The 13,509-nt window shown below is 43.6% G+C and overlaps 1 protein-coding gene across 2 annotated transcripts in view; it reads right to left on the reverse strand.

Moving 5' to 3' along the window:
• Positions 1–1,340: 1,340 nt before the first annotated feature.
• The window catches only part of CPM (carboxypeptidase M), a 40,733-nt gene continuing 28,564 nt past the window's right edge, over positions 1,341–13,509 (reverse strand). Inside the window, exons 5-8 of one of the 2 annotated variants that reach the window (XM_033953479.1) lie at positions 12,666–12,824; positions 11,099–11,251; positions 10,736–10,884; positions 1,341–2,102 (exon numbers count right to left, since the gene is read on the reverse strand). In XM_033953479.1, the coding sequence (XP_033809370.1) occupies positions 1,845–2,102; positions 10,736–10,884; positions 11,099–11,251; positions 12,666–12,824 (719 nt within the window). In that variant the 3' untranslated portion in view covers positions 1,341–1,844. Of the gene's footprint in view, positions 2,103–5,518; positions 5,546–10,735; positions 10,885–11,098; positions 11,252–12,665; positions 12,825–13,509 lie in introns of those variants that run through there. The other variant, XM_033953480.1, reaches the window with a different exon arrangement.

Genomic DNA, 13,509 nt, shown 5'->3' on the forward strand with positions numbered 1-13,509 from the left:
TACAATCTCTGTGCAAAATATTTGATTTGCAGCACACTTAAATTTGCACATGCTCTCCCATTCATGCATGATTTGTTTATTGCGTAAGACATACCGTTCCATTTTCTTCAGCTGCGTGTTGCGACAGTGTGCACTGGAGTCCAGCATGCAGCTCTAATAATGCATCTGGTCCTATACAGCTAGTTGAAGGCACAAGAAGGTAGCCAGAGTCCTTATCAGAAGCCATTTACCTGGCTAATCTGAAAGCTGCCAAACGCTGCCTATTCAGCTAGGTTTGTATTTTCAGAACTATTCAGGGTTTTCCACAGGAAAAGGACCCACAGAGAGAGCCTTCATGCATTGGGCATTTCACAATAGAGAATGACAAGGGGACAAATTTATCCCCGTCCCCCTCGGGAACTCATTTTCCCATCCCGTCCACATGAGTTCTTTTCCTGTCCTTGCCCCATTCCTGCAAACTCCGTCCTCATCTGCACAAGCCTCAAACCCTTTAACATCCTAAGTAGCAACATTCTAGAGCTCAGATTGTGATGTCATAATGCCTCATTCCACCAATGTCTAAGCTCCGTCCTCATCTGCACAAGCCTCAAACACTTTAAAATCCTAATTAGCAACATTCTAGAGCTCAGATTGTGATGTCATAATGCCTCATTCCACCAATGTCTAAGCTCCGTCCTCAACTGCACAAGCCTCAAATACTTTAGAATCCTAAGTAGCAACATTCTAGAGCTCCGATTGTGATGTCATAATGCCTCATTCCACTAATGTCTAAGCTCCGTCGTCATCTGCACAAGCCTCAAACCCTTTAACATCCTAAGTAGCACCGCTCCAGAGCTCTGATTGTGATGTCATAATGCCTCATTCCACCAATGCCTAAGCTCCGTCCTCATCTGCACAAGCCTCAAACACTTTAAAATCCTAAGTAGCAACATTCTAGAGCTTAGATTGTGATGTCATAATGCCTCATTCCACCAATGCCTAAGCTCGGTCCTCATCTGCACAAGCCTCAAACACTTTAAAATCCTAAGTAGCAACATTCTAGAGTTCAGATTGTGATGTCATAATGCCTCATTCCACCAATGCCTGAGCTCCGTCCTCATCTGCACAAGCCTCAAACCCTTTAAAATCATAAGTGTCCGAGGCTTGTGTGGTTAAGGCACAGCTTGCAGGAATAGGGCAGAGACAGGGGCAGCAAAAAGACTCAAGAGGACAGGACAGGGAAATTGAGATCCTACGGGGACAAATTTGTCCCTGTGTCATTCTCTATTTCAGAAGCTTGTACTGCCGATCTGCCTCTCCTGCTGCACCGTGCCAGGACTATAGTGGGAGAAGCAAAACAATTCTACATTGAACATTTAGGTTTATTAAAATTTGATATACCACTTGATCATACGACTGGTCCAAGCGGTTTACAATCCAAAAATAACATACATTAACCTTTTAATTGCCAGATGGTGAAACGGCTGCTTTACGTAACTCGATGTTGAACGAGAGCAACAGCGCCAAGTAACGGGCATTTGGAGATGCAGATCTCCCATAAGAGCCATAGAAGACGTGTGTTGCTTCTGAGCACCAAGGTCAAATAAAGGGTTAAATAAAAACTCCATTAAAAAATAGGACAGACATCTTACTACTAAAACACACTCACGCAAGTAATCAATGCCCACTGCTTCTACCTAGAAAAATCCTAACCGATATCTTCAAAGATGAAAGGGATGTACAAATTGTCTACTGTACCCTAAGCCTTTAAAAGAAAAAAGTGGCTCTGCATTATGATTGTGTTAAAATCAGTGTTAAAAGGTTCAGTTGGGAAGTTTGCACTGAATTTCACCCAGTAGAGCAGCTCAATGGGTCTGTGGTAAAACCATCGTTGGCAAGAGAGTTGCCAAAAAGGAGAGGGCGAAGGTTGTGGGCTTCAGCGGCATGGCCCCGTTGTTACTGGACACGCTCACAGCCTTGGGGCACGAGGCAGCTTGGGTGGGGGATGTGGCTCGGACAGTGGGACCTGGATACACAATGTCATAATTTCGGGCAGAGTACAGCTGCTGCCCCGCTGGGAGTTCCAGCTTCTGGGTTATCGATTTGGAGCCTGGCACCGTGACCTAAAATTAAAAAAAAAAAAAATGAAACCAGTTTCTGTCAGGTAACTTTTACTTTCAAACCATTTTTATTGAGGATACCAGACAATACAACCAGAATATACATAGAACGGTGTATACGACGTCACAATACAGCAGTTACTGTCGATAACAATGTCTTCCATCATCAGAAATTTCTTAATAACAAATTATCCTCCCTCACCCTCTTCCCCTCCCCCCAAAAAGGACTCACTTATATCCAACCTTCGCCACGGTCCTGGGTTCTTATGGACCTAACCTATCATGACCACATCAGTAGCATTGTCAAATCAACGTTCTTTAGACTACATCAAATTTGAGCTGTTTCAAAATTCTTATGTCCCAAGTCACTTAACCCATTAATTCACTCACTGGTCATTTCAAAAATTGATTATTGTAATGCTCTATTTAAGGGAATAGTCCAAAAGGAAACAAGACGTCTACAGGTCATTCAAAATGCCTCAATTAAACTTATTACGAAAGCCAAGACATTCGGCCATGTGTCGCCCCCCTCCTTAAGAAAGCACATTGGCATAACATTAAAAATTTGCTAACTCTCAAGTCCCTTCTCTATAAAACTCCGGCCTTCATTCATAGACTCTTGATTCCTTACCCTCCAGCAAGATTACTTAGGTCGAACGACCAACATTGATTAACTGTTCCCTTACCCATAAACATTAACACACGGTGGCAATTCATCTTTTCTGTCACAGCTCCCAAAACATGGAATTCCCTTCCCATGCATTTAAGGGAAGAACGCAACCTCGACAGATTCAAGATGCATTTGACTGCTAGAAAGCTAGATTAGGAGCCTCTAATGAATCTGATTTTCTGACTTATTTTAAGTCTGCAGCTTTGATCCTTCCTGTTGTTTCTTCCTTATTTACTATCAAGTTTCAAGTTTATTAAAAATTTGATGAAACGCTAATCAAAATTTCTCAGCGTTTTACAGTAAAAATTTCAAAAGGGGTTCAGTTAAACTATTAATCAAATTTCAAGTTTCAAGTTTATTAGGATTTTATATACCGCCTATCAAGGTTATCTAAGCGGTTTTACAATCAGGTACTCAAGCATTTTCCCTCTCTGTCCCGGGTCAATAGGTTAGTGGGGAGAAATACATTTTGAAAGAAAGAAAGAACAATTAAAGACAATAACATGGGGAAAGGGAGAAATCAATTTTAGTATAGAAAATAAGCTCAGAAAGTCCCATAGATTAATAGTTGTATGCGTCTTTAAATAAGAAGCCTTTCAGGCCACCCTTGAATTTATCTAAATTCTGTTCGGACCTTAAATATAATGGTAACGCATTCCATATTGTTCGAGCAGTCGTTGCGAAAGAAGAAGCCCTACGGGTACTAATGATTTTTAGGGATGGGACACGAAGAAGATGCTGTGATGCAGATCTTAAGGTTCTCGGAGGATCATGTGGAATCAGGTATTTATGGATGAAAGCAGGTTCCTTGGTTTTCATTGTGTTGTAGGAGATTAAAGCTATTTTGTAAGTGATACGGTGATGAATAGGTAGCTAGTAAGCACTTTTTAACAGAGGAGTAACGTGATCAAATTTTTTGTTTGTTTGTAATAATCTTTATGGCAGTATTTTGGATTAGTTGTAATCATCGAATGTCATTTTGGCAGACTCCTTTGAACAGGAAGTTGCAGTAGTCACGTTTGGAAATTATGAAGGAGTGAATTAAAATGTTAAGGGACTGAGAATCAAGAATGTTGGATATGGAGTTAATCATTGTACAGTGGTACCTTGGATTACGAGCATAATCCGTGCCAGGAGCATGCTCGTAATCCAAAATGCTTGTTTATCAAAGCAAAGTTCCCCATAGAAAATAGTGCCAACAGCAACGATTCATTCTAGAACCCGGGGTCTGTACCCGTCGGGTGCCGGGTGCTGCAGCGCCGTCTCCTCCGTCCGTCATCCGAAGAAGAACCCCACAGTGCCGCTTCGGGGGGGGATGCCTCTAATGTCCGCCAGCCGCCGGAGAACCCCGCAGTGCTGCTTCAGAAGGATGCCTCCTCCATCCGCCGGCCAGCCCTCCATGTCGGATGCCCCTCGCATGCTGGAGAGCCCCCACCCGATCCCACGCAGCCGAGCGCCGCCCCACCTGCACGCTGCGCACGATGCCGATGATTGACGCTGTGCGCGTCACACGCAACGCGCAAACAGAACGGCACCTGGCCGCGCAGGCCCAGATAGAGGTCCTCCAACCTGCGGAAGGCACCTGACGTGGAAGGCTGGCCGGAAGACGGAAGAGAATCCCCCGAAGCGGCGCTTCCTGGACTGTAAGTGCTCATTTATCAGGGCAGTGCTCGGTTTGCGAGTCAAAAGTTTGCTGAGTGTTTTGCTCGTCTTGCAAAACACTTGCAAACCGGGTTACTCGCAAACTGAGGTTCCACTGTATTTCTTTCCCCATTTTTTCCTTCTGTTTGGTATGTTCTGTCAGGTTAGTCTTATTTGTTTGTTTGTCCCCTCCCCCCCCCCCCGAGAAATTTGTGATTTTACATTTTGTACATCCCTTAGAATTTTGAATAAGCGATTAATCAAATTTTTAATAAACTTGAAACTTGTAAAGAATCTATTATGAGGGCTACGAAATTTTCTGTTTGGAAAATCCAGTCCCCCCTAGACTCGCCCAGTTCCATCCATCCCCGCCCTGTCACACCCCAGTTCTGCCTCCCAATCCCACCCCCTGCTCTCGTCGAGCATGAGGGTATCCACGCATTCGCAGATGCAACGCAATGATGTCACATGCACGCGTGAATGCGCAAGACATCATCGCGTGGCATGCGCGGATGCCCTCCTGCCCGACAGCGATTTGATAGAAGCTTTTCAAAACCCGGACAAATTGCTGGGTTTTGAAAAGCCGTCCGGAGGACATATGTGGGGAAATCCGAATGTCTTGTAACCCTAACTGTTATGCATCTCCCACCCCCTAATCTCACATTTTTGTCAGATGACTTTTAAAGCAGTAGCTCAAGACAGAGCTTTCAAAACCTCGACACCTGTTACTGCTAGCTCTTATTCTCAAAAACAGCCTTTCTGAGAAGCTTTTTGCTTCTTTTATAATGGCCAAACATCTCCATTCACATTAATTAGACCTGCTCTTGGAGTCACTGGCCACCAGGGGGAGTTTCAAGGGGAAATATTCTCAACCAGCCATAAATTACAGAAGTAACCAAAGTGAACAAGAGAGAGCGGATGGGGTGGGGAAGAACTTGAGTGGAAAAGAGCACTGTGAAAATGAGAGACAGAAAGGTTTACAAGGGAGCGGGACCTCTGTCTGCGAGTAAAGCAGAATTGGTTGCTTACAAACAGAATATGCCTTGCTGTTTCTTTGCAAGTGTTTGCATTTATAAAACTCTGTAAATTTACCTAGGAAATGCACTTGCAGGTATAAATGTCATCACATCCATTCCTGTAAAATATTCAAATGTATATGCAAACTTTGGTTATCAAACTTCACCAGTACCTACACACATGCTCAAAATTCAAATATTCCCTTCTACCTGAGGAAGAGAGGCGAGTATTAGAGAATGACACGGGAACAGACTGATCCCCATCCCCGCAGGAACTCAATTTCCCCGTCAAGTTTCAAGTTTATTTAAAATCTGATATGACTGCTTATCAAACTTTCTAAGCAATGTACAATTAAAAGGGAAAAACGAACAAGTTTGTTACATGGATATAGACTTAGAGCAAGGACAGTGCAAAGTTTTGTCACTGTCCCTGTCCCATTCCTGTGAGCTCTTCCTTAACCACACAAGCCTTGAACACTTATAATTTAAAGTGTTTGAGGCTTGTGAGGATGAGGACGGAGCTTAGGCATTGGTGGAATGAGGTATTATGACATCACAATCTGAGCTCTAGAATGTTACTACTTAGGATTTCAAAGTGAGGCTTGTGCAGATGAGGACAGAGCTTAGGCATTGGTGGAATGAGGCATTATGACATCACAATCTGAGCTCTAGAATGTTGCTACTTAGGATTTTAGTGTTTGAGGCTTGTGCGGATGAGGACGGAGCTTAGGCATTGGTGGAATGAGGCATTATGACATCACAATCGGAGCTCTAGAATGTTGCTATAGGATTTTAAAGCATTTGAGGCTTGTGCAGATGAGGACGGAGCTTAGGCATTGGTGGAATGAGGCATTATGACATCACAATCTGAGCTCTAGAATGTTACTACATAGGATTTCAAAGTGAGGCTTGTGCAGATGAGGACAGAGCTTAGGCATTGGTGGAATGAGGCATTATGACATCACAATCTGAGCTCTAGAATGTTGCTACTTAGGATTTTAGTGTTTGAGGCTTGTGCGGATGAGGACGGAGCTTAGGCATTGGTGGAATGAGGCATTATGACATCACAATCGGAGCTCTAGAATGTTGCTACTTAGGATTTTCAAGGGTTTGAGGCTTGTGTGGATGAGGACGGAGCTTAGGCATTGGTGGAATGAGGCATTATGACATCACAATCTAAGCTCTAGAATGTTGCTATAGGATTTTAAAGCATTTGAGGCTTGTGCAGATGAGGACGGAGCTTAGGCATTGGTGGAATGAGGCATTATGACATCACAATCTGAGCTCTAGAATGTTACTACTTAGGATTTCAAAGTGAGGCTTGTGCAGATGAGGACAGAGCTTAGGCATTGGTGGAATGAGGCATTATGACATCACAATCTGAGCTCTAGAATGTTGCTACTTAGGATTTTAGTGTTTGAGGCTTGTGCGGATGAGGACGGAGCTTAGGCATTGGTGGAATGAGGCATTATGACATCACAATCGGAGCTCTAGAATGTTGCTACTTAGGATTTTCAAGGGTTTGAGGCTTGTGTGGATGAGGACGGAGCTTAGGCATTGGTGGAATGAGGCATTATGACATCACAATCTAAGCTCTAGAATGTTGCTATAAGATTTTAAAGCATTTGAGGCTTGTGCAGATGAGGACGGAGTTTGCAGGGTTGGGGCAGGGACAGGAAAAGAACCATCGGGGATGGGATGGGAAAATTAGTTCCCATGGGGACGGGGAAAAATGTGTTCCTGTGTCATTCTCTAGTGAGTACAAGTATCTGAAGGCAGGCACAGGAAGCTGATGTGTGTAACATCTGTTTCTCTTTTCTTTTGCCTCTCTCAGTGGTTGGCTGCAGACCCATTGTATAAAGGTCGTTTGAAAAGTTTGTTAAACAACGGAGTCTCCATCAAGAGCTGTACACTTAGTCCTGCAGGTTTCAAGTTTTTTCTTAAGCTATTTTTCCTTTGATACAACCCCACCCCCCCCCCCCCAGAAACGCACTGAACTGAGTGTATAGTAGAGAATGGCATGGGGACAAAATTGTCCCTGTCCCTGCGGGATCGATCTCCACCCCTTGAACACTTAAGTGTAGATGAGGACAGAACTCGTGGGGATGGGAATGGAGACAGACCCTGCGGGGACGGGGACAAATTTGGCCCTGTGTCATTCCCTAGTGTACAGCCCTCGATGGAGACTAAGTTGCTTAACTTACTTTTTTTTACTAAACTTTTCAAACCACCCTCGTTTCGCAACTGCCGGACCGATGAAACGTATCAATTCTGCTGCTGACAAATGAATCAGACGCAGGCGGTGGCGTAGCGAGGGGGGAGGGAGGCGCCCCTCCCCCACCCCCTCCTGCCACGCACACCGCTTCCCTTCCCCCGTACCCCTGTAACACTCCTGGCGCAAGCAGCAACTCCCAACCTATCGTGCCAGCGTCGGCTCTTCCTCCGACGTAATTTCCTAGGTGCAGGTCCGGGAAGCGACGTCGGAGGTAGGGCCAACGCCGTTGCGATAGCATTTGAGGGGTTGATGCTCGTGCCTGGAACATTACAGAGGTATGGGGGAAGGGAAGCGGCACATACATGGCAGTGGGGGGAGGGGCACAGAGGAGCATGGACCTCACCAAGATGGCGCCTGGGGCAAAACACCCCCCCCCCCCCCGTTACTACGCTACTGGGTGCAGGACTAGCATGAACCACTCATCGGCTCTGCATACATGTCCGTGTGATAAAGGAAGTTAGCTCACCTGGGATCATGAATAACACTTTGTAAGACTGAAAAAACAGATTTAAAGGACCCGCCTGCTTTATCACTCAGACATCTCCTTTCACAGGTGCCCCTTGCTTAGAGGTGGCCCCCTCCATGAACAAACAGGTTGAAAAGGTGACGGTGAAAGCTAGAAGGATGCTATGGTGCATAAGGAGAGGTATGGACAGTAGGAAAAAGGAGGTTTTGATGCCCCTTTATAAGACTCTGGTGAGACTTCATTTAGAATATTGTGTACAATTCTGGAGGCCGCACCTTCAAAAAGATATAAAAAGGAAGGAGATGGTCCAGAGGAAGGCTACTAAAATGGTATGTGGTCTTCGTGATAAGGCGTCGTATGGGGACAGACTTAAAGATCTCAATCTGTATACTTTGGAGGAAAGGCGGGAAAGGGGAGATAGGATAGAGACATTTAAATACCTACATAATGTAAATGCGCACGAGTCAAGTCTCTTTCATTTGAAAGGAAACTCTGCAATGAGAGGGCCTAGGATGAAGTTAAGAGGTGATAGGCTCCGGAGTAATCTGAGGAAATACTTTTTACAGAAAGGGTGGTAGATGCGTGGAACAGTCTCCCGGAAGAGGTGGTGGAGACAGAGACTGTGTCAGAATTCAAAAGGGCCTGGGATAGTCACGTGGGATCTCTCGGAGAGAGAAAGAGATAATGGTTACTGCGGATGGGCAGACTAGATGGGCCATTTGGCCTTTATCTGCCGTCATGTTTCTAAGTTTCAGGCAGCCTGTGTGGAACAGGGTCCTCTAGTTTTCCGATTTAATCTTAGCCATGCAATAAAATGAGCCTGTTGAAAGAGTGGGCACACCCAAGTCTGTGACCAGCACACTGAAAGCATGACAGTGGCAGCTTCTCGGTCCCTGCATCACCCTTACTGTCGATACACGCTACACTTTTGTATTTAAGCAACTTTCAGAATACTGAATTCACTATGAAAAAAAAAAAAAGTTTACACACACAAAAAAACAGAGAAAGCGACCTAAGGTACTCAATATCCTTAAGGTCGTCAAAGATTCAACACATATGTGTTTTGACCGTAAGACCTACCTCAGGAGTCAACCTCAATACAGAATAGCGTGTCACTACTTTTCTCTTTGTGCGCAAATCTTGTAATTGAGCTCAAACAATTTTTATTGTTTGAGGTACGTTAGATAGATTGTGAGCCCACCGGGACAGAGAGGGAAAATGCTTGAGTACCTGATTGTAAAAACCGCTTAGATAACCTTGATAGGCGGTATATAAAATCCTAAGAAACTTAAACTTATTGATGAAACAAGAGTACAACCGTGAAAGCAGCTGAAAAATACACAGCAAAACAAGACCAGTAACAGAAACTTCAGAGAGACACTATTAATATCATCAAATTTCACAACACAACCACTACAATAGTTCCTGCCCTTCAAAAGCAAAAAGAAACCCCCCTCTAATCCCCCCTCCCTCCCCCTCTCCCCCACGGCAACAATTCAGCAAGGCTACAGCAAGTGAGAATTAGCCAAGGCCCTGGAAGAAAGCAATAGACGAGTCAACAAAGCCCCAGACGTAGACAAAACCACCAAACAAAAAAGGTCCAGAAATCTTGTAATTGAAACAACAACAACAACAAAAATCAAACGGACAAACATAACTAGGCAGCGAGTGAAAACGTGTGCCCGCTGTCTTGAGCAGTGAAACAAGCTTCTGAAGCTGAAGACAGCGGGCACACGTTTTCACTCGCTGCCTAGATCCGTATTTTTTTTGCTTCAATTACTAAATTTACATAGCAACATAGTAAATGACGGCAGATAAAGATCCGAGTGGTCCATCCAGTCTGCCCAATCATACATGCTCCATAAATTAATTTAGTTTAAATGGCCCTTTTTCTTAGATAATTCTGGGCCAGAAACTCAGAGCCCTTCCCAGTAGTAGTCTCTCCATCCAAGCTCACTCCAGCCCATCTTAATCACCCAGCCATCAAAACCCTCCCCAGCCCGTCCTCAACTGAATATATGGGACACAGACCGTGCAAGTCTGCCCAGTACTGGCCTTAGTTCCTTCAATGTATACCCATTATTTTCTGATTAGAGATCCTCTGTGTTCATCTCATACTTGTTTGAACAATAGATCTCGAGGACCAGACTTGGGCAGCCCTGCCCTAGAGGAAAGGAGGGACAAGGGAGATATGATTCAGACATTCAAATACTTGAAAGGTATTAACATAGAACAAAATCTATTCCAGAGAAAGGAAAATGGTAAAACCAGAGGACATAATTTGAGGTTGAGGAAGTGGTAGATTCAAGAGTAATGTTAGGAAATTCTTCTTTACAGAGAGGGTGGTTAATGCGTGGAATGCGCTCCCGAGGAAGGTGCTGGAGAAGAAAACTTTACAGCCAAAACACATTCGTCTCAAGTCTTTGATTACTATAAACATAGTCAGCGCCACAGGTCGCCTTCGCTGGTTTCTTTGTGTTTTTACCATGACAAGGTAGGATATCCCATTTGGGTGCATAAAAAATATATATACAGTATATATAAAGTTTAGCAATGCGAAAATCTTACGTTCAAAGTATAGTTTCCAGGCAAGAGGAGTAGATAATATTCTCCATTCTGATTGGTCCTGTAAGGGCAGATGTGACTCCTTCCTACCTCCTCCACTATTGCATTGGCAATGGGGTTACGTCGGATGTCGAACACCTGCCCCTTAACACCTGCCAAGTGACGAGAGAACAAAGAGGGGTCAGCAATGCCAAATTCAACCGCAAAATGACCGGTCACTAAAAGGGAATAGGGATAGGAAACAAATCGACAATGAAGCAGATTTTTTACAGCACTTAAGAGCTACCAAGTTGCAAAAATAGAAATATTAGAACAAGGGGGTGAATAACGTCCTCTCCCAACAGCTAAAACAAAATATTTACATACCCAGGTGAACCTGCTTCATGTATTTGATTAATGCAGGTCTGTTGATAGCCCAGAAATTCTGCAGGCTGCTTGCTGGTGGATATTTGCAGCAGGAGATCTCAAGAGTAATTTCAAAGCATTGGCCCCAGATGTAATTATAGTCCTGCATCCCTCCTGCAGAATCAAGGACTCTGTTAGAACAAGAGTGGGCAGACCTGGGGGGTCTGGCATTAGCATCTGTTTTATAAACTCAAACAGCCACACTACGACTGGGGAAAATAAGAGACACGGAGTTCATTGCTGAAGCATAGAAATGCCCATGTGGAAAGGTTCGAGCAGTGGAGGGAGAGCCAGGGGACCCCAGTCCAAATTCCAGTGCAGCTCTTTGTGGTTTGTTCGGGGTTTTCTTTTTAATTACGAGCCCCCCAGGGACAGAAAAATACCTACTGTATCTGAATGTACACTACCTCAATAATCTTTGGGCTTATATGGAAGTGGTGTACATTTGTAGGTATTTTTCTGTCCATGCAAAAAAAAAAAAAAAATCACCAAGCGCTACAATGGGATTTGAATCTGTGGCCTCTAACCATCTGGCTATTCCTCTACTCTCTATGAATGCCCCTAAGTTCCTGAAGTGGTCCAGTTTCAAACTACTACTGGAGGGATTCTCTTCGTTGTAAACCATTTTTATTGATGGTAACAAAAAAACAGCCATCAAATACAGCAAAACATTGTACAAGGCATCGATACAGAAGAAAACAACCAGTCCAGCGTAGGGAAACAACCATCAACCATATTTATATAAAGTATAACTCTATTTCTTTCCTTCCCAGTCCTAGAAACCATTGAAAACCGTACCAAGGTCCTTGTCTCTTATGGACCTCGGCAAATATCATCTAACATCAACCCCCTCCCCCCCACTGGCAGTATAAAGTAATTTATTGTCGGCTCAATCATAAAAAAATACAATAAAGACACCTGCAGAGCATGACAGGACAACAGAACCCTTGTCCCATGACTGCAGAGGTCGGTCTGCAGGGAAAGAAACCCCTATAAAGAACCAGGACTGAAAACCCATCTGACTAACTGAATTGAACCCCCCGGAATGAAAGGCCCCACCTTACAAGGAAAGCGACCCCCCTCCAAAAAAGGGAGGGGGACTTCTCTTAATCCCTCCAGTGGAGAGCTGCTCAATCGGAGCCTTTCTTGAACCTGGACGTGCAGGGTACCAGGTCTAAATACCAACCATCGTTCTGGACCTACGTTGACGTCCCTTACATTCTGAAATCAAGAGTTGGACGTATATATTTTGGCCCCTCCACAGTCCCACCCACAATAAGCCCAGACCACGCCCCCTTGGCTTAAGGTCATAGCACGGTTTTAGACGTCTGTATCCCAGCTTTGTAAAATCAGAATTTTGGCATCCAAAACACAAACACAGCTTCTAAAATATGGACTAATGTTATTAAAAGGAGCCATGGATGTAGTTTTAAAAAGTTTAATTCAAATTGTGAACACACGAGACCTTAAATGGAGACAGTCAACAGGAAGAAAAAGGAATATGATCTTCACAGGAACTGCCCCCTACCTTTCACGGGGTACCAACTGTATCCATTTGTAATGCCATCTTCAAACCTGTTGGAATCGTCACAGCCGTCAGAGCGAGACATGTTGGCATTGAGGGAGTAAGTCTTTGCAAGATGTCTGAAAACGTCCTGATCCGGAGTAACCCCTTTGGCAGCTATAGCTGGATATTAAAAATGAATATCTGTCAGATTCAGATACAGGTTCCTGTCTTAGACCTTGTGGGAAAACACATCCCAAGTATACCAAGGGGTCATCTCGGTTCTTCATATCAATTTTATGCCATATCTATAAAATGGAAAGGTTTATTGCATTACAAAGGGGATATTTTAAGAAGTTTCAGGATGTGTGGAAACCATTGACAAAGTATTGTAAAGATTAATTTGAATTTGTTTCCCTTATATTTATCAACTTAAGGTATAGGGAGGGGGGAAGTTTATTATTATATGTTTTATATGATAATGGAATATATGGGAGGGAGGGATGGGAAAGGGGAAGGGATAAGAATTTATGTAATGTATAAATGATTGTTTGTAAGTGATGTATTTATTGTTAATATGAATGAATATATTTAATACTTAATGTATTTTTGAAAATGAATAAAGAATTAATTAAAAAAAAGAAAAGTAATTTTCTTGCAAAAAATGGTAAAATAATATTGGAGGTGGGGTCCACAGAATTATCAAGCCCCTTCCCTTCTCCCACCAGCCCATAGAGGTGGAAGAGGGGGACGCTATTGCAAATATGGGTGTATTTGTAAAAGTTTCAAGTTCAAGTTTCAAGTTTATTAAGATTTTGATTTACACGCAATATCAAATATTTTCAATGCGTATTACAAAAATTAAAAT

Source organism: Geotrypetes seraphini, chromosome 7, assembly GCF_902459505.1.
Source record: "Geotrypetes seraphini chromosome 7, aGeoSer1.1, whole genome shotgun sequence".
NCBI classification, from domain to species: domain Eukaryota; kingdom Metazoa; phylum Chordata; class Amphibia; order Gymnophiona; family Dermophiidae; genus Geotrypetes; species Geotrypetes seraphini.